The following is a 20,740-nucleotide window of genomic DNA, read 5'->3' as shown; positions in this document are numbered from 1 at the left end:
GACTTGAGGTGAGTGAGTTAGATTCCCCAATAATTTGCTATCTTCTTGGCTTTAAGCGTAGCAAGAGAGATCAAGAATTGTAACAAATACCCTTGGGATATGATGGTGAAACGACGAAGCTCCTATTCCTAAGATAGAACTGGTTTTCCAGTTGGAGAACAAGATATCTATGAAGGCATGAGAATTTCAAGGCCTTCACAAAATCTGTATAGGGACATCTTGGGGCTCGTTTGATTGCTGGACTAGAAAGGTGGAATTTAAGATTAGGAATACAAGGCGGCCCCACATGTTTCTCATTATTACTCAAGTCATGTGTTTAGTACATCCGAGACTAACCATTGGACTGGACAAGGTGGGACTATTTGCAGGGTAGTCCATGATATTTTGGAGGTCTGAGGCGAACTTCTAAATTGGGGCCCTTTACGTGCTTTTATAGGTAAACAAAATAATCAGCAAATCAATCACAAAATAAAATAAAAATCGTGTAATAAGGTACATTAAAATTTTGCAAGTAGGGACCATGACAAGAACATAAAAGTATCACTTAAATATCACTTTCTTTCTTTCTTTTTTTTTTGCATTTTTGGCAACAAAAGCAGTAATTATGCTAGCATATTAGGTTTATTTTTTATACCTAGTATAACACCCTACAAAAATTGGGGGCCCGAGGCGCCAGCCTTTCTCGCCTCTACTCAAGGATGGGCCTCACTATTTGTCCATTTAGTATGTCATGTTGGGGATAGGGAAGAGGTGGTATTAGCTAGTCTCACTTTTCCGGATTATCTTCCTGCACATCTAACAGTCAAAAGTAATCTCCATCATCTTTATCCTATCTTTTATCCCACTCTTTAACGGTAAAAGGTATTGTCTCACTGGTGTTTGAATATTGTGGTTAGCTTCTTGTTTTTTCGGCTCATACGTGGGTTAGAAGAGGGATTGTTCATCAAATGGAGTTAGGTTGACTTTGATTAAGAGCAGTCAAGTTTAAGTTTACTTAGCTACTTTATGTCATTTGCTAATCTGGTTTTGGTGTCTATGAGATTGGAGAAGTCACGACAAGATCTCCTTTGCATCAGCTATGGCATTTCCATCCCCCTGGAAACTCATCGGGAAACAGAGGAAGAACGGATTCAAGGGGTCAGACACGTTCATGGCGTTCGACTGAGAATTATGCGATCGGACGACTCTGGCAAGGTTCATGGTGCTTTTTTACACCACACGAGGCAAGTTGCTGCTGTTAAGGGGACTAGGAAATAGGAACATGAAGAAGTTGGACCAAAAGCTCAGAGAGGAGTTCCTTGCAGTATTCAGGTATTGGGCAATTCGCGGCTTCAACATAGCGCAGTTATTTACAGATACTTCATGCGTAATCGGTACCTGAAATGGATGATGCAACAGATGATACATCAGATAACACGAATTTCGCAAAAAAGTTCATTCCCAAAAGTTGACTTGATCCTTCAAACTTACACTCTTATCATCATTTCTAATGGCTTTTGTTCTTTAATAAACAGTTCTGCCATGCTTTCATGTAAGCATAGAAATGCATCGGAAACACAGCTCCTCTATATGACAAAAACCCACAGCTTCTGTGAGGAAATCAAGAGTACATACAACAGTATCGAATAATGCCCGTAAAATTTTTGTATTAGTATACCAGAAGAATGTCCCCGAACTTATTCACCATTCATGAGAAATTTAAGTTACCCTAGAGCAGTTAAACATTACAGCACTGGAAAAGAACAGACAATAACCCCAGTGCGTACTTGATCCATTGCTCCGTAGGAAATTAAGAACCTGTTGCTTCCACCATCTCTTGAACTACAAGATCCAGCGAACAGCGAAATTTAGGTAAAGTTAACGAAGAAGTAAATATTTGAAGATCCTTTAACCAGAGAAAAAAGGCAGTAGTTATGAAAATCACTTTTCTAGAATGCTTTTCTAAAACTGTCTGAAAACGAGAAACACCAGTCATTAGCGCATCTTACGACTTTTTCAGCGCAAAATAGTTTTCCAGAATTTGAAAACACCTTTCGATCTCATGCTAAAAATGGACTCTTGTGAAGAACAAAGACAAGTTTGAAAAAAAGTAAACCAAATACGTTTTCTATGTTTTCCAGAAGATACAGACAGAACACAAAAACTAACCCAAACAAAAAATTTCCAGCTCCTTTGACAAAAATACTTTACCTTGTATCATAACTATGAATCCTCGACCTCGAGGTACTGGGAGTGTGAGGCAGCCAGAAGGGCTGCTCCGACGCCAGAGCCATCATTGGAATGTGTAATAACAATCGAGTCAGATGCCTCGCCCAGCAACTCCTTCAGAGTGCTCTCCAAAGCATTGCTGAATTTGGTGTAGTGTTCATACAGCCCACCATCCATAGCTATAACTGAACTCTGCTTCTCCCCCTCCTTCACTGTATCTCTGCCTAATTTCTTGAGGACGCCTAGGATCCCAGCCGCAGCAAGGCGTGCTCCACGAATGGATATTATTTCACATAGCTCCACTATGACTTTTCTCGTTTTCAGAGAGGTGTTGGATATCTAAAAAAAAATTAGGAAGCCTCAAAGCCCTAAATTTCAGGTCCCTACGTATAGCAAAATTGGAATGCAAGCGTGCTGGCTTAAATTGCTTCACACACACACAGAGAGAGAGAGAGAGAGAGAGACCTCTAGGATATCCTTCAACTTGCTCCCAACCACTTTGAGATCAGAAGAAGTATCATGGTGCATTGCAGACATATGAGGGGTCCTGCACATGTTGCCGTAAGTATGTTTAACTCTTGCAAATTTGCAAGCACGCCAAGCCTATGTGACCTAGAACACACATTGGGCAGGTACCAGGAATGGGAATGGCGTATGCTACATGCTCTAAACTGCGGTATAGAAACGGTAGGCTTCTAATTGCAAAACAAGAATGTATTTCTTCACAGTGATAAATACCCAATGAAGCAAAATATATTTTCATATGATTGATGTGAGATATATACAAAGAAGCTATAAATACGGTAATCTACCTCAATATAAATGGAATCTTCAGTTTTGGGGGAACGGTATCGCCAAAGAAGGCAGCTTCATCTGCCATTCTGCATAGAACCCTGCGTAAAATTTCTCCCAAATACATGCCAGAAATGATCTTCTCAAAAATCTGTCCAAGTGAACAAAGAAATTAGATGTAAACATTCTATCCACGTAAGAATTAACTCGGTAAACCTAAATAGCAACAATAAAGCAACCTGTTCACCAGGGTTTAAGCTATCAACATCCATTGCTATATCATATTCTGTTAATGGAAGATGCGACGAGCGAAAGTTGCCCCACTCCATGTTGATAACCTACGTGTAAAAAGATATGAGCCACATAAGCCACGCTAAGTTGACAGCACAAACACTTATGACAGAAATTCAAGGAACTAAGGAAAGAAAAGAAGATAATTGGACATTTAGATGAGGATTGAATAACATTGGACCACATCTGAAAATTGCTAACCATCTCTCCTGATTTAGGGAGTAAACCATGCCACTTGGGAATAGCATGTGCTCGCTCCACATATGCTGCATTGGTTCCGGTGCCCAAAATCACAGCAGCAATGACATCTGGGTTATCATATCTGCCGCCTGCTAGTGTTCCAATGGTATCATTGACCTGCTCCAGCCAACAAGTTAACAACTTTTAGTTTGTACTTCAGTCATCAAGTGATATATAAAATCCCACCAGACTCATACAACTGAGCAATGTCCGTTACCAGCCCTGACAGGTAAGTACCACACCCGCAAAAGATAGTAGAGATGATAAAAGGAGAAACAGAACCTACCAAAGCAGCCACACGCATATCAAGACCAACTCTTTCCAGGGATTTCGTCAACTCTCCCACGATATCTTGTCCAACCTATTCCAAAACCAGCCACAAACACCAGAAATGAGCATTAGAAAGAAATGATAACTGTTGAAAGTTAATTAATAGCATGTTCTCATTGTTAAAAGAGAGAAAAGTAGTTGTTAAGGAAAAAGGCACCAAAGGTCTACTAAATTCCTAGTTTGAAGCACAATGCATGAAGTCCAAAGATCAAAGATGTGATATGCAGATACATTAAATATACTTCAAAGTGAAAGTAACTTGGATTAGGAAAAAAGGTGATTTGTTCTGACACGTTGACTAAGATGGATAGCTAGATCGAGATATGAATGTATATCTTTCCAAATGATCACTGCATCACCTAAATCACATACCACTGAAGATTAGAAACAAGACAAAGCAGTAACCTTTTTGCTTTACATATCGATGAGCTTACACTTTCAAGAGAATACCCAGGTTATGTAAATGCGGGCTATATAGTTTTCGTAGACAAATACGAGAGAGTAAACCTAACTAAGAATTGTCAAGTGGTACTTTTGAATCTACATGGTTTAGGTCAAGCAGGCCAGAAACTAAATGTCAGTACTGTTGTGTGGTCGTATTATTCCAAGTAAATGGAAGAAATTTTTTTTATGTGATCCATATTACTACAAGACTTGCAATGGTGTATGGTACAGAATATTGGAAGTCAAGAGAAACACATTCAGAGGTGATTGTGGCTGAAATGAGACTTTTGAGATGGATGAATAGTGTTAAAAGAAAACATAAAATAGGAGAAGGCAAAGTTAATGTCTATCTCCATCATCTCCTAGCTTTACCCTCAATGTGGTTAATGTAACTTTCTAAATGAGGTATCATCGGTCTTCATTGTACATAACCAAACTATTCCAGTTGATTTTACCTCATTCCACCTCCATCATGTCCTTCCTCTACCATCTCACCAATTCATTTACACCTAATGTTCTCTTTCCTTACCTGAACCTTGCACCAGTTATTGTGAACAAATTGGATAGGGAGATGGAAAAGAATATGCAGAGATCACAGATTGGGTGTTTTGCATAAATGGAAGGAAAACTAGGAATGCCGTGATTTATGAAAACAGTAACACACTTTATAGAACCTAACTGGGTGTCTGCCCAAAAGAAAAGCTCAAATATATTCATCAGCAAGACTGCACAACAAGAATAAACTACAAACACGTATACTTCTGTCCATTTCAGTTTAAATAGCAGAAAACCGTACTATTTACAATTTGTATGTACATGCCCTCAATGTACACTTCACCCATTGGGTTGAGAAGATGCTCAAGATTAATGTATATACTCCATTCATGAGTCTTATTGAACCACATTGCTCACAGATCCCCACCATATATAGACTTCTTACAATGTCCAGACACGAGATGGAAAATCTAATAAGGTAGCTAGCAGATCATCACAATAATCACCATCTATTTCCATCTAGTGGTTAAGTACTTAGATAGCAGAACTCTATCTCTTCATCTGAGAAAAAGGTTAAAAAACAAATAAAGGGATAGATACCAACAATACTGTTTCATTGCATCAATAACACCTTTTCAAGTCAGCATGCGAAGCAATTGCAAAAGTCACACAAAGTTAAGCACTAAGGCAACAAAATCAGTGTCTTAGGCAACATTTGTTCTTTGGCAACCTAGGCAACAGCTGCAATGCCTAAGTATAAATTCAAATGGGGATAACTTCCAAAAACTGAAGCAAGACAGACACACGAAAGCAATAAGCTCAAACAGAGCCGATCAAAAAAAAAAAAAGCTCAAACAGAACATCCCACATAGCAACTTCAGACTGCCGGAAAGAAAAACTTCAGACTGCCGATAAATACTTCGGATCCGAGAACTGAAATTAGAAACTACATACTAACATGGAAAAAAACAATTCTAAACTGAAAAGGTAAATAGTTAAAAGGCAATTGAGGTTCACCGCATCTTCTATAGAGAAGCCTTTTGTCCATTTAACAAGAGCCCCTGATGCAATTGATGTCTGCTTAACTGGGAATGAAAACGTGAAACCCAGCTCCCTTTGCCTACCAGGTGAAAGATGATAATCTTCCCCTTCTGTATCAACAAATTTCTTGAGTGCATCAGCAATAAAATCAAACAATGCCTGAAATCACCATACTTTAGATAGATCAGAATGTGAAAACCAATCTGATGAGCGAAATAGAATGCATAGCTGGCAGATTGGATACTCACGTCTGAAGTCCCAATCATCAAGTCCGGAGGAATCGAAACTTCTTCAAACTCTTGTTTAGCAACACGCTTCTCTTTCCCACCCAATAGTACACGCAGGACGCGGAAGTTTGTACCACCGAGATCCAAAGCATAAAATGAACCTCTCTCATCTCTACAAAAGAAAAGAGCAAAATTTCACAAACTCATTAAGGGAAACTGTTTACTATTAGTTCAAGGGACATAGAAACCAAAACTAACTCCTCCGTCATAAAAACCAGAGTACTTTGTTATCCTATTCCTTTCCTTAGCAGTTAGCAATTAAGAGAGGTTAATTAAAAGACTAGGAACATTGTAATTGGCATATAGATTGGATGAATAAAAATTTAATTATAATTGGTGTGGATGGCTGCAGATGCCCCGGATCCTACATCACTTGTGCAACAGTATCAACTAATGTCTGGGGGACTGCTTTCATAGTGTGCCAGTCATCACACAATCAATCATGGAAGTGAGTAAATGTTGTGAGACACTATTGAATGACTTTTCAAACCAAAGTAGAGAGAAAGCAGAAACAATTGTAATACTACCATACACAGACCAATTAAAGGAAGTTTTGGAGCCAAAGTTCATTTCTCATTTAAGCAATGTATGTGGACTCTGCTACTGAGGACCAATATGCTAAAAAGTTGAAAAAGTAACATCATCTGGACTTTTATACCGAAAGTACCCATGAAAATGCTATTCCACAAATTAAATGGGAAAAAAGCACTCTTGTAACTGGACAGAGAAACAAACACTACAGAGAAGAATGCAAAAATTTGAGTAAAAAGTGCAGTAAACATGAGACAAAGTTCAGGATTCACAGACTAAGATTAAAAAAATTAAACAGAATGCATGGACTCAATCAACTGAAGTTGAATCTGCTTTATATGGAATATGCTTTTCTGAGAAGAAAAGTTCACTTAAACCATCTAAGCGGGACAGTAGTCGTCCACAAACAGTGGATCACAACTAAAGTTGCTAAGAGGGTACTAATTTGAGTTTCTTATTAGTAAATTAAATAGCCAAACGAACCTATAAGCAATTGGGCCTTTAATTGTGGTGCCTTTTGATGAACCAGGTATCAAAGCACATACTGAGAACATAGAATCCCAGAAAGAAAAATGAGAATATTTATAAAAATAGACCATGACATCCATACTTAATGCATAACCACAAAATGTACGACTGAAGAAGAATAAAATATATTAACCCATTACCCTTTGAAACTCATAACCTTATAATTCACCAACTTGATATATAAAAAAGGAAAACCACAACTTTATTAAATAATCGATCAGTCAGTATATCAATAAGGAATTCTATAGTACAAATCCACAACTTAAATTTTTTCTCTAATCAACAGAGATGGCTGAAAAAAAAACAAACAAAAATGCCAAAAAAAAGATACTTAGTGAATGCATACATTATCCTTCAAACCAGATAACCTCATATTTCACCTGACCAAAACAACTCGAGAACCTCTTTGTTGGAGACAATTTGATAACTTTATCTAAGGCAATTCAAAGTTCACAGTTTTTAGTTAAGAAAATTATTATCTATGAATGTGAATCAAACGTTCAAACAAGACTGAGAGCGCACACACAGAATCAAATAATTCATAACCACGAAAGGAAATAATCAAATCACAGACACAAACTAAAAAGTTAGATAACTAGTCAAGAAATCTATTCAACCAATCCCAAAATTCCGCCGTTCAATCGAAACTTCTCTTTTGGGCACAGCGCAATGCTCTAAGGCAAAGTCAACACCAACCACTTGGATCTGCTACATGGATCCATTCACTCAAATGATTCCCACATACGTAAATACGTTTCCTAAAGTTGACTCAATCTATAAATCTACATCTATTATCTATTACTACTATTATAAAGGAACAAACTTTTTCCTACTGTATGAATTTTCATCTTTTAATTTTTTATGACTAATGAAATTTTTTTTTCTTCACCGTTCAAAAATAAATAGATAAAACAACACACTTTTTGACGTGTGAACGTCAGATTTGAGATTGACTCACCCTCTATTACCTCATTTTCGCATAACACGATTTGCACATCATCGGGTCTACCCAGGCATCGATCGAGTATCTACACATAAAGGAACACACTTTTTGGTGTGTAAACGTAAGATTTGAGGCAGACTCACCCTCTCTTTTCCCAAATTTCCTTCTTTTTGCATAACTGTACCCGGGCATCTAGTATTTACTTACTCCCTCCATCCCCCATCCCATTTTTATTGTTCATTTTCGTTTTTCGTGCCGTTCTTTCAACGCTTATATTTTCTAATAAGAATAACCAAATATATGCAATATGGATTTTTTTGATAGTTCTTGATTAGATCTATAATACAAAGTTTTCAAAATTATGAAAAACATTGTAGATTGAGAGATATAAGAGTTGAAAGAATGACACGAAAAACGAAAATAGACAATAAAACTGGGACGGAGGGAATATATTAGAGTAGTAAATACTTTCGTACATGATTTTTCGAGTTTCTTTACCCCAAATTAAAAATCTAAATTTGTTCTTTAATTTGGACCGAAAAATTCAAAAACTTATCAACGGAAGTCTTTTATTTTTCAATTCAAAAATTGCATGACTTTCCAGACTATCAAAATGAGACGGTCCAGACTATCAAAATGAGACGGAGGGAGTACGTATTATTATGTGAATATGAGTGTGTGTATACCCGGTGGGGAGGTTGTCGACGTAGCTGATGATCATCTTGAGCTTGGAGCCGCCTTCGGAGGCGAGGCCGGCGTGCATCTCGACGGCCATGGCGTCGGCGACCTGCCTCAGCTTCCCTGTGGGGGTCCCGCACTTGTCCTCCAGCTCCTCGAGTATCGCCATCGCCTTGGCCCACCTCCCCGAGCTCCGCATCCGGTGCCGCACCACCAGCGCCGCCGCCGCGCACACCGCCGCCGCGCATACCGCCGCGGTGCACACCGCCACCTTCCCCATCACGAGCCAATTAGATACTAGATCCAATCCACCCCGCAAATATATGTATATAACACCTTTGCTCTCTCTCTCTCTCTCTCTCTCTCTCTCTGTTGACGCACAAGCACGCACACGGAGATGGGGAAAAAACTCACCTTTTCTCTCTCCTCCGATTTGATTTGGCTGAGAGAGAAAGAGGAGAGAGGGGGAGGAGAGAGTGGAGATTTTTTTAACAGAAATGTGATGAAATTGAGAGCGAAAATTCCGAGAAAATTTTGAGGTAAAAACGAGAGAGAACAGTGAGGAGATGATTCAGTGTTTCTAGTGCACCATATTGTGGTGTTTCAAGATCTCCACGACCACACCTTTACGGGCAAATCGGGATTATTAGAGATATCACACGAATGTACGGAGTCGAAAGCTTACAGAGCTCAACGTTGCGCTGCTCAAATATCACTTGATAATTTTTCGAGGAGACAGGTAAGATAAAAAGGGGTGAGGATTTCTTTCTCTCTCGGGAAGTAATGGGAATATCTATATATGGATAAAAATAATTGCGTTTTTTATTTTGTATTTTGTGTGGGAGTGAAATTGGATAAGGAAAGGGATAAATGTTTTTAAATAAATGCTTTGTAATAAGGAAAGGGATTTCTTTCTCTCTTGGGGATTAATGGAATATATCAATCGGAAATTCTATGCTTAAAGAAAGGGATAAATGTCTATATATGGATAAAAAAAAATTGTATAAAGAAAGGGATAAATGTTTTCCAATAAATGCTTTGTAATACTACTAATTTGGTCAAAAGTCACACTTCTCACCCTTCCTACAACATGACACGGGTTCATTAGTTACTATTTAAGTGAACTAATTCAGTTGTCCGGAGCATCGTCGCGTGGTGCTCCACAACATTTTCAACGACGACATCTTTTTGTGGGGTCTATGACTAATTTGTATAAACTTCACATAATTTGTGAAACTGTTGAATAATTACCACTCCCTCTGTCCCTAAATAAGTGTCCAGCGAGCAAAATTAGGCTTTCAAAAAGATACATTTGTTTCGTTAAAAAATCAATTTTTTCTTACAAATTAATAGATCGCAATGAATTCTATTAGATTGTGAAAAAAAATTAAAATTTTTAATAAAAAATATTCATATTTTGTAAAGACTAATTTTGCGCGCCGGACACTTATTTATGGACGGAGGGAGTAGTTTCTTTTTGAACATATTCAAGAAAATATTAACTCTTTAAGGTTTTTTGGGCTTAAAGAAGGATAGAAAATATTTATAATTATTTGTGAGAGTTCATGAGACAACCAAGTCCAACAACTGATCCGATACAAGAAATAAACTCATCATAGGGTAGAAAACAAAGAAAGAGCGAAAATGTCCATCTTAGGAAAGAATACCCACACGCAGGTGAGGAGATTCGAACTTCTGGCCTCTTAATAAGATGCAAGAGTTCTGACCAACTAAACTAGCCCCAATTGATTATATTTAAGTAGCCTTTGCTTATTAACTGAGTTTACTAATTTGCATATATTGTTTCGAATATTTGTTATTTGAAAGTTGGTTCATATAAAAAAAATAAGTAAATAAACAAAAAAAAGTTGGCCTACTATACAAAAGTCTTGAGAACCACTTTTAGTGAAGTTGGTAACTCATCTCCCTCCCTCCGGTGGTAACCAAGGTTCGTCTCCCCCGAGGGGCGGGGCTATGGATAGCCTCTAAACTCCCCTTGTGTTAACTCTAACACCTCCACTAACCCGCTAATGTATACAATATTGCAAAAAAAAAAAAAAAAAACACAAAAGCCTTGCTCCAATTTTTGACTGGTAGGCACCTAAAAAGGCAAAATTAGCTCTTATAGTAATATATTATTCAACGCCATTTCTATAGAAGAAAAACCAAATTGTGTTTTCATATAGTTTTACAGACCGACAATTACTTAAATATGTTTGTAACGCCGGAAAAGTCAAGGGGTCAACTGCTCGTGATCGCCTAGAAACCCTCTTCAATCAATTCAAACTTAAGACCAGTTTTCTTTTTTTTCATTTTTTAATTACTTTTTTGTGCTTGGATCTAAACGCATTATAATTAAACTCATTTTGGGGATTAATACTAGTTATGTAGTACTACAGATTGTATACATTTGCGGGGTTGGCGAAGGAATTACTTTATTAGTTCACAGGGGATCCAGAAACTGTTCATAACCCTGAACTCCACACACCTCTACCGAGACTCAAATCATGGCCTCCCTTGTGAGGACCCTGAACTCTAAATGCCTCTACCGAGACTCGAACTCTGGCTTTCCTTATAAACACCTCTGCCAAGACTCGAACTCTGGCCTCCCTTATGAGGACCCTGAACTCCCAACACCTCTACCGAAACTCGAACTCTAGCCTTCCTTGTGAGAGTAATAGGAGGAATCCGTCGGGTTAGAGCATCCACAATGTAATAATCAAAATCAAAAGGTTGCTAAAGTTAACAATGTTTGTTCAAAAAAGTGTTCATATTGTAATAACCAAACTTAGTAACTCATCAAATATTGACTTTTGAATAATCAAAAATAACAATCTTTTGCCAATAATCAAATCTAATGGTCCCCATATTTTCTCAATCAAGTACACCTATCATTACATAAAAACCTTCTCTCTCTCTCTCTCTCTCTCTCTCTCTCTCTCAACAATGTTTTCAGAAAATTATTTTCAAAAACTATATTTGTTTAGAAACTTAAAAAAAACAAACAGTATTTACAACAACAAAAAAAACTCTTTTGTTTTTACACAAAAAAAAAAATTTTTATTAAAAAAAACAGTTTTTTGAAATACTGCTAGAAACTGTTTTTTTTTAAACTGTTTTCTTTTTGAAAAAAAAAATTATTTTAAAAAATTTCAGTAAACTATTTTCTTTAAAAAAACTGTCTATTTTTTTCATAAAGAGTATTCAAATTATTGTAAAAAAATTTAGTTTTTAGACTTTTGTAGTTTAAAAAGGTGATGTGGCAAGTTTTAGTTATCCAATTTTGATTATTACATTGTGAACCTCTACATTGCTAACTTTAATAATGTCTAAAATAAATAACCAAAAAATAATGTGACAACTTTTAACTATCCAATTTTGATTATTACATTGAGATGCTTCTAGAATCTTTTGGTTTGTAAGTACTCCTGCATCTTTGGGTGGGGGGACCCACGTGAATGATTCGACCATAAAGTCAATTTAGATGTATCCTTATTGGCAGTTTGCTAGTAGTATTTTTATAATTAATTGCGATTCAAATGGGACCCACGTAATACTCACAACTGAAGTCGTAATGCAAGCTGATATTAAATTCAAAATACGCTGTCAACTTGGAAGATTCAACTTTATTTTTAATCAGAAGGAGAATACAAAAACCAATCAAAACAAAATCAGCTTAATCTTATCTTAATCTCTCCTTCGTTTGGACTTCGGAGTATCTACTATTTAAATCCATTTGATTAACGGAAACGAATGATCAGAGCGCACAGATCGCCTAGAGACCGGTCCCGGATTGAACAAAGATGATCAGAGCCGTTTATTTTGTTTAAAATATTTTATTTACTGTCTATGTTAAAATTATTTCAATTAGGTATCGTTAAGGGCATTCACGAAACATTCAACTTTGTCCCAGAATTCAAGTCTGAATTCCGAAGCAAAGTTGAATATTTCGTGAACGTCTCTGTCCATATTCAATTGAGCTAATGTTTTACACAGACCCTAAATAAAAATGTTTTACACAAAATGAAAGATTCTCGTTATCTTTGCCAGATCCGAAATGAGTTCAAGGAGGATCTGCAAGCGTGGGTTGGCACAGATATGGGATCTGTATCCATCGCGGCTCTGTTAAATTCTACTAGTTGATTAACATATATCAACCTTTGCTATGAGTACATACATCTATGTACATATCCCGTGTCCATATGGTTTTAGGACCCGTATTGGGCCTCACAAAGAAGATTGGAGCTTTTCATTTCGTTTAGAGACTCTATGAAAAATTAGCTCAATCAAATATCGATAAAGATAGACTTATTGATTTTCATAAATCCTCTTATTGATATTCTATTGAGCCAATTTTTTACAGGGACTCTAAAAAAAGATTATGAACAAAATAAGTGGTTCCGATCATCTTTGTGAAACCTACATCAAGACTCAAAGCCATACGTGCTCAGGGTATATGCATGGATGTACGTACGTACACATGTTATTTTCGGATCCCGGGGGGCCTGTGGTGCCCCTAAACGACACAGTTTTGGGACTGCGGAGGGTTAAAAAAAGAAGCTGCAAGGCCTTGTTGGGAGGAAAGCCAAGCAAAAAAGTTAAGTACTCTAATTTTTGATTTGTTTGAACTGGTGCGAAAATATTATTTTTTAAATTATTTATCCTAAATGGTCATAATTAATTTTTGACTCTAGAGCTCTCGTTAATTAGCCCTAAAAAAGTCGTAGAATCAAATATCTCTTAGGGCTAACTAACGAGAACCCTAGAGCTAAAAATTAATTATGATCCTTTAGGATAAAATGATCAAAGTAATAAGATCATCGCACCGATTCAAATAGATTAAAAATTGGAGCATTTAATTTTTTAATCATATTTTTTAATATATAAACTGCTTAAAGATGGTTGAAAAATTAATTACTCTAATTTTCAATCCATTTGAATCGGTGCGAAAATCTTATTTTTTTATCATTTTATTTTAAAATGTCATAATTAATTTTTGGCTATAGGGCTATCGTTAGTTAGCTCTAAGAAATATTTGATTCTACGACTTTTTTAGAGTTAACTAACGAGAGTCTTAAAGTCAAAAATTAATTATGACACTTAAAATAAAATTTTTGCACCGGTTTAAATGGATTAAAAATTGGAACACTTAAATAAATTTTTGCTCAGCTTTTCACCAAAGAGGGCCTTGTGGCCCTTTTTTTTTTTATAACCCCTTGCAGCCCCTTTTTTTAAACCCCTTGCAGCCCCAAAACTGTGCCGTGTAGGAGCACTACAACCCTCTGGTGACTTGGGTCACCACAGGCTCCCCGAGTCCATTATTTTTTATGTCCTTGTCAATTTGCCACGGGAATATAACAAAAAAATCAATAATTGGAATCGTAAACTCTCTCACCAAACACCTGGACTCAGTTTTAATCTATCATATTATTAATTGTTCCTTATCAATCTTTAATGTAGGGCTTGTATAAAAAAAAAAGAATTATACTTCGATTATATTTTTTTTACTTTTCTTTTTCTAACAAAGGGAGCAGAAAACCTTCTTGTGATTAAGCCCCAATTGAGAGACTTGAAATTTTGCATCTTAATTTTTTTTTAAATGTAAGTACAATTCGTTGGTGTTATTAATTGTATCTACTTTTTAATTGTATATTAGTTATGATTAACTTTCTTGAAGTATAAACTAAATTTAGTATTTTGACATAAGATAGTTAAGTCTGAACAGGTCTAAGTAAAGCTCCAATTGATAAAACCCAAAGATATAAGATGTTTAATTTTTTAAAAACTCTAAAATATTTAGCTCTAAGTTCTGGAATATCCTTGTGAAATATCTAGAGTTTTTTTTTTGTGGAGAATTAGTCACATACTCCCTCCGTCCCTTTTTTAGAGTCTAGTATTTCATTTTGGGCTGTCCATTAATAAGTATCCATTTTGTAAAGTTAGTGGGTAAAAATTGGTGCATTGTCTATTTTACCCCTAAAAGTAGATTTCTTTTTGAAAAGTAAGTGAGTAAAAGTGTAATGATAATGGGTAAGCAGGAAAAGTGGAGGAAAAAGTTGATGTGAAAGGTATAATGATGATGTTTTTTTAATAAGTTGGAATTACGAAGCAGGATACTTAAAAAGGGACGGAGGGAGTATGTGATTTTAGAATTACCTCAAAGTTTATTTTCTATGAAAATATCTTTGTACTAGAGCCTTCCATGGAGTAGTATAAATAGGATTGGTTCTAGCCATTTTTTATCAAGCCAAAAAAAAATTGAGTTCAAGGCTCCGTTTGTTTGGACGTAAAATGTTTTCCAGTAAAATGTTTTACCTATTTTCTAATGTTTGATTGTTTAAAAAATGAGAAAAATATTTTACATGTAAACATTTTCCATCAATTGGATGAAAATGACTTACCCTTATGGCCTTACATCTTCCGTAAGTTAATTTCCGAAATGAACCCGGTGCATTCTACTGTAATTCTCACTGCTCAGTTTTTTCAATCGTCAAGTTCTGACCCATATTCAATTTTAATATTCTTAAATATCTTCAGGTCCAGGTAGGCTCGCGGATTCCAAACTGGTAGAAGCCCCACCAACAGTCCGCAAGCAATTGCAAGATGCTCCATCGGGCCTTCGCCCCCAACAACTTCACCGGATTAGGAATCAGATACATTTTCTACTGGTCTTCAGTCTTTATCGAAGAAGAAGAAACAGTAGGGGTTGAAAATCGATATCGAAATATGCTGGCCCACTGCCCAGTATTTATAGAGTAAGCAATTGCATGCAAATTATGGTGGGTAGAGGTAGTTTTGGTTTCCGGAATGTTCTGAGCTGAGGGGTATGAAGTTTGTGCGCGTTGCAATTCTGTGCATGTGTTGCATTTCTTCCCTTTCGGAATATTTAACGTCTCACACTAGTTTCAACCGGTCAAACTGGTGTGTTGCATTTCATTTGAAGATTCATTGTTCCCGAAGATTCGTGTAGTTGTCATCTTTCACTAGAACTGATGATCCAACAAATAATTTTTTTTGGGTCAACTATCTTCAAAGAAATAAATTTATTTAATGGTTGGTTATCTTTTTCAAGTATATATCCATGTTTCATTGTCACCGCCCTAGAAACTCATGACAAGTAAATAAATCTAGCTAAAAGATATAACATAAAATTGTCTTGGCTAAAAAAGTCACTTTGGATTATTTTTTATCTTTATTCAAAAAAAAAAATCACACTTGTTAGTTTTTTGTCATTTTTTTGAGAATTATTGCTTTGTCACGATGAAAGGAATCTAAAAAGTAAAAAATTATGACCGAAACTCATTTTTTATGAATAAAGATAAAAATAAGTCAATAAGCCAATCTTTTCGTCTTTATTAAAAAAGGGTTTTAATCATAATTTTTTACTTTTTAGATTTCTTTTGTCATGATGATGCAATAATTCTCAAAAAAAAATAACGAAAAGCTAAAAATGCGATAAAATTTTAAATAAGGACAAAATAATTCACAATGGCTTTTTTAGCCGAACAAGGACGCGTAAAACTTGTTTAAGATAGGCTTGATACATAAACCAACCTCATCGAGTTATCTAACCAAGCTTGAACAACCCAAATCGATAGCCTAAAATATTCAAACAATTAGACCTCGGTTGGTTCCTCAAGATTAGTTTGGGGTGTCCCCAAACTAGCCCAAACACCTAGTTTTTTGGAAGAGAAAAAAAAAAGGGTACGCTTTACCAAAGTTCTAAAAATCGCTAAGCGTTAATCGGGCAGTCGACCACCTTCAAACGATTAATCAGTGCATATCTACATAATAAGAGAGAACAGTTTTTGAATCTTATCTCTTTATAAATCATAACTATTGATTTACTCTAAAAATCCTACGGCTCTTCCTCTCTCTCTCAAACAATATTAATTGCATAATTACCACTAATTAGATCTCACGTTACGTCGTGCCTTTAGACACGGGCAAACCTTAGTTAATTAATAACCAACAATGAATCATTAGTCGGACCTATCGGATAGGCCCCACCAACGCCGGTTAATTCCTTGTTATTAGAATTGTGGCTCATATGTTAAGTATGAAGAGATACTGAGAACAACAGCCGCTCTCGCTCCCGTGAACGTACCAGATTTTGGAGAACCACGTATATCTCTGTGATGATTTGTTTATTGTTTGATACTCGTAAATCGTATGTGTGTGTGATGATTCTAACACTCGTTTTAGAACACTGCGCTTTACTTCTCTGGACGAGGGGAGAACACATGCAAAATTAGGGGGTTTTTTTTTTAGAAAGTTAGTCTTAGGTTTATTATGTGAACTTCATAAGCCTACAAGTCTACCTATTAATTTTGTAAGGTCTCAAGTCCGTTTTTAGGGTATCTTAGAGTAGGGTAGAGTATCTTAGAGTTTAGGCACTTTCATAAGATTTTAGGGTGTACTTTTTTATTATAGGATATGGTACTCTAGGATATGGTAGATTACCATAGCGTAGGGTTTAGGCACTTTTATAAGGTTTTAGGGTGCACTTTCATATTATAGGATTTTAGTGGTTTAGGCACTTTAATAGGGTTTAGAGTTTAGGCACTTTCATAAGATTTTAGGGTGTACTTTTTTATTATAGGATAGAGTACTCTAAGATATGGTAGATTACCATAGCGTAGGGTTTAGGCACTTCTATAAGGTTTTAGGGTGCACTTTCATATTATAAGATTTTAGTGGTTTAGGCACTTTAATAGGGTTTAGAGTTTTAGACACTTTCATAGGGTACCCTAGAGTTTAGGTTGTGTGGACTTGTGACTTTACAAAATTATTGTTTGGTTGAGAGTTTAGTTTAGTTTAGTTTTGGTAGTGGGTGGAGAGAGAAATAGAGTAATGATTGAAGATAGAGGTAATGATTGGAGAGAGATAGAGAGAGATGTGAAAGTAATAATTGGAAAAATAGGGTAATGATTGGAAAAAGAAATAGGGTAATGATTGAAAAACAAAACTAAAACAAAACTAAAATGGCAAACGAACAAAACCGCATTTGTGGATTTATGAAATGTCTATAGTGGACTTATCACTAAATCTCTTTTTTTTTAGGACCGCATTATATTCCCATCAAGTAGGGCTTTGGGTCCCAAAATCATTTCCATTTGTCATTTCTTCCACCGTTGGAATAACGGTTCTCCCATAAGATGGGAATCTAAAAGTGGTCCACACACACTATTCTTGCCAATTTTTCCCAAGGAGAAAATTTTCAGTGCGTGGTGTCCGTTTGGTGCATTCGAGTAGTCCATTTTGATTTTTTACGGCTTGGATTTGGAGAGAGAAAGAGAAGGGATGAGAGGAGAGAGAATGTTTCAATCTGAGCCGTTCAAAAATGCTTCGGACGGCTCGGGAGTGCCGAGCAGACACCACGTGAAATATACACGCTCGGCACTGAAAAATTTCTCATTCCAAAGACAAGCATAAGTGCAGTGGGACATAGCAATCTCGCTTTCATTCTTGCCTCATGTGCTTCCTTGTTGATTGGCCAACTTTTTAGAATCTCAATAATTGAGTTGCCCCAATGGCAACCCAAGGGTTTGGCCAAGTGCATAAATACAGTAAGTAGAGGGCCACTAAAAGGTTTGTCCGCTTTTCACTTAGGGTCCTGGGGAAAGTCAAGATGCACAAAAATTGGCTCATAACCCGTTAGCAAACAAAAAGTTACCCGATGGCTATGGTAAGTTGCAGGGTCTTGCTTAATGAGTGTCGTAAGAGAATTGATTATGCTACTCGCACTTACGTGCAGAACGTAAATCATCTTAATATAAGGGCACTCTTTCACAAAGGTCTATGTCAAAAAAGGTGTTAGCTTTGAAGATAAATTGCTCCGTAGGTGAACCTGCAGAAGGATCATTGTCGAAACCTGCCAACAAGTAGAAAACTTGTGAATTTGTCTAATTAATACAGTGGGGAATGTGTTGGTTGGGGCCTAGTTCTCTTTCCTTCTGCTTTCCCCTCATGAGTAGATGTGCACAGAGCTTTCGGGTAATGTGTTCATTTACTCGTCGAACAATGAGCCCCGGCGCAAAACATACCAAGAAAAGTTTTAAAATAAAAATAAAAAATTGCTCCATTAACATGTGTAATGTACGGAAAGAAAACAAATGTAGAAACTGAGTAGCAGACAGCAATATGAATCTCAATATTGACCTACACAAGTAAATCATTATTTTTCCTACATTGCTTAGCAAAACAGTGTAGTCTCGATGACACAGGTATTCCATGCGGAAAACGACCAGTGAGTGAGGTAGCTGATAAGAACTTTTGAATTCCATTATCATAGCATCTGGGCATGAAACCAACCAGTGAAAATGTATGGAACTAAGCACCAAGATCAGAGCGAGTTGGAATGACAGGCACAAGGAAATTTCCAAACGGAGAATCAAAGACTCTGAAGTTCAACATGCAACCCTCTTGTTGAGCCTGCGCCACTGCATAATTCTTTGCTTGTTGAATCTTGAGATGGATGTCGCTTGTTTGAGACACATGAACCTGCATGTCAAGTCTCCGTAAAGAAATGTGGTTTGGATTAAAATGTACTATTCAGTATTCACTATGTGAACTACAAAAGCATAGCAAAAAGCATAGCAAAGGAGTATACAATATACATACAGCGGATGTACTCGTAGACGTTGTCACTCCATCTTTCGTCACTGCATGTAAGGAGGCAGTCCTTTTTAGCAGAATCAAATGCATGCATTAGAAAAGCAAGTTGTGAACTGAAACATACGTGATCTTCATTCTCAATGCCGTAAGATTACCAAATAAAAGGCATGACGAAGAACATTGCGAAAATATCAACACAATTCAACTCAACAACCATGCCATTTTACTTGGGATCAGATACATAGCGCATGACATAGCACATTCATCCCATGTGACGCTATTCCTCCTGGAACGATTATGTTCAAGGACGTTGTTCCATAAGATGTAAACATTTGTTTGGTATACAACTTGTTTTCAACAAATGTAAACGTAATGAAGGCTAGGTTTTTGGTTTGTATCGCTTAATTTCTTATTGCTTAAAATAGGCCAATAAGCAACGCGATAATAACTAAATTTGATTGGTGATTGGTCACAACTCACAAGACTGCCCATCTGCTTATTTCCTATTCTAAATGGCTGTTTTCCATAAAATAAGAAATTAAGCTATCATGTGTGTTCAAACCTTTGCATGTGCTAATTTGTTACTATTCAAGCACATAAGCAAGGTAACCAAAAGGGCCCCGAATGTTAAGGGCCCCCTGGCTTATTTGCTCAGTGCCCACATTGAAAACCCTCCTCACATCGAAAGAAAATATTTCACATTTATCATGGCCCTGTGATCACCACAAACAACAAGATGCCCTTTCCCCCCAAAAATTCCCATTTTTCTCACAACTACATCACATTTTCCAATGATCTAGATACAGAAAGACAGTAAACAAAGAGATTAAATTCTTTCTCCGGTAGCAGAAACGGTGGATTTTCCATCACCGCCGTTGGGGTTCACCGCGCGTTTAATGTTATAATCCGAATCGTTCATCTTGTAGGGTCCACTTCATAGTATATCCACGCAAAAAATCAACTTGATCAGACATTGATATTGATAGACCTATCAAAAGTTGGAATTTTAGTTTATATAATAGACGGTCTGATTCGTTCAAGTTAAACTATCCATAGACGGTCTACAAGATGAACAGCTTGAATCACCAATAAAAGCACTGTAGAGCCTACAACGGCGTCGGTGAAAGTAATTTAATCTCGTAAAGAAATACGCACACACAAGTTGACACAGCCCTGAAAATCTGGAAACTTGTTCACAAGTTGACACAGCCCTGAAAATCTGGAAACTTGTTCCTAACAAAATAGGTCTGATAGATCACTGTGACTAGAGACACTAAAAGACCCACTAACCAAATCCACGATGTAATGGACTGTG

At 36.6% G+C, this 20,740-nt stretch overlaps 1 protein-coding gene across 2 annotated transcripts; it reads right to left on the bottom strand.

Moving 5' to 3' along the window:
* Positions 1–1,420: 1,420 nt before the first annotated feature.
* LOC131325449 (hexokinase-1-like) lies at positions 1,421–9,320 on the bottom strand. Of its 2 annotated transcripts, XM_058357729.1 has the most exons (10): positions 8,817–9,320; positions 6,090–6,240; positions 5,818–6,000; positions 3,818–3,892; positions 3,493–3,648; positions 3,240–3,338; positions 3,021–3,151; positions 2,674–2,755; positions 2,191–2,547; positions 1,421–1,821 (listed from the first exon to the last, which is right to left on the bottom strand). In XM_058357729.1, the coding sequence occupies exons 1-9, from the start codon at positions 9,086–9,088 to the stop codon at positions 2,203–2,205; spliced, it is 1,494 nt and encodes a 497-aa protein (XP_058213712.1). In that variant the 5' UTR covers positions 9,089–9,320; the 3' UTR covers positions 1,421–1,821; positions 2,191–2,202. The 2 variants fall into 2 exon arrangements, with proteins under 2 accessions (XP_058213712.1, XP_058213711.1); XM_058357728.1 differs by having other exon boundaries at positions 1,421–2,547; positions 8,817–9,241.
* Positions 9,321–20,740: the final 11,420 nt, after the last annotated feature.

This window comes from Rhododendron vialii, chromosome 5a, assembly GCF_030253575.1.
Source record: "Rhododendron vialii isolate Sample 1 chromosome 5a, ASM3025357v1".
In the NCBI taxonomy this organism is placed as follows: domain Eukaryota; kingdom Viridiplantae; phylum Streptophyta; class Magnoliopsida; order Ericales; family Ericaceae; genus Rhododendron; species Rhododendron vialii.
The sequence above is the reverse complement of the archived record's forward strand: the minus strand, read 5'-3'. Positions and strand labels throughout refer to the sequence as shown.

Bases quoted from the DNA above. Each gene is read 5' to 3' on its own strand.
- LOC131325449 (XM_058357729.1), bottom strand. From the start codon at position 9,088: ATGGGGAAGGTGGCGGTGTGCACCGCGGCGGTATGCGCGGCGGCGGTG. The intron at 6,001-6,089 runs GTGAGTATCCAA...TGGTGATTTCAG, and splicing joins TGATGATTGGGACTTCAGAC to GCATTGTTTGATTTTATTGC. The intron at 3,339-3,492 runs GTTAGCAATTTT...TTTTACACGTAG, and splicing joins TCCCTAAATCAGGAGAGATG to GTTATCAACATGGAGTGGGG.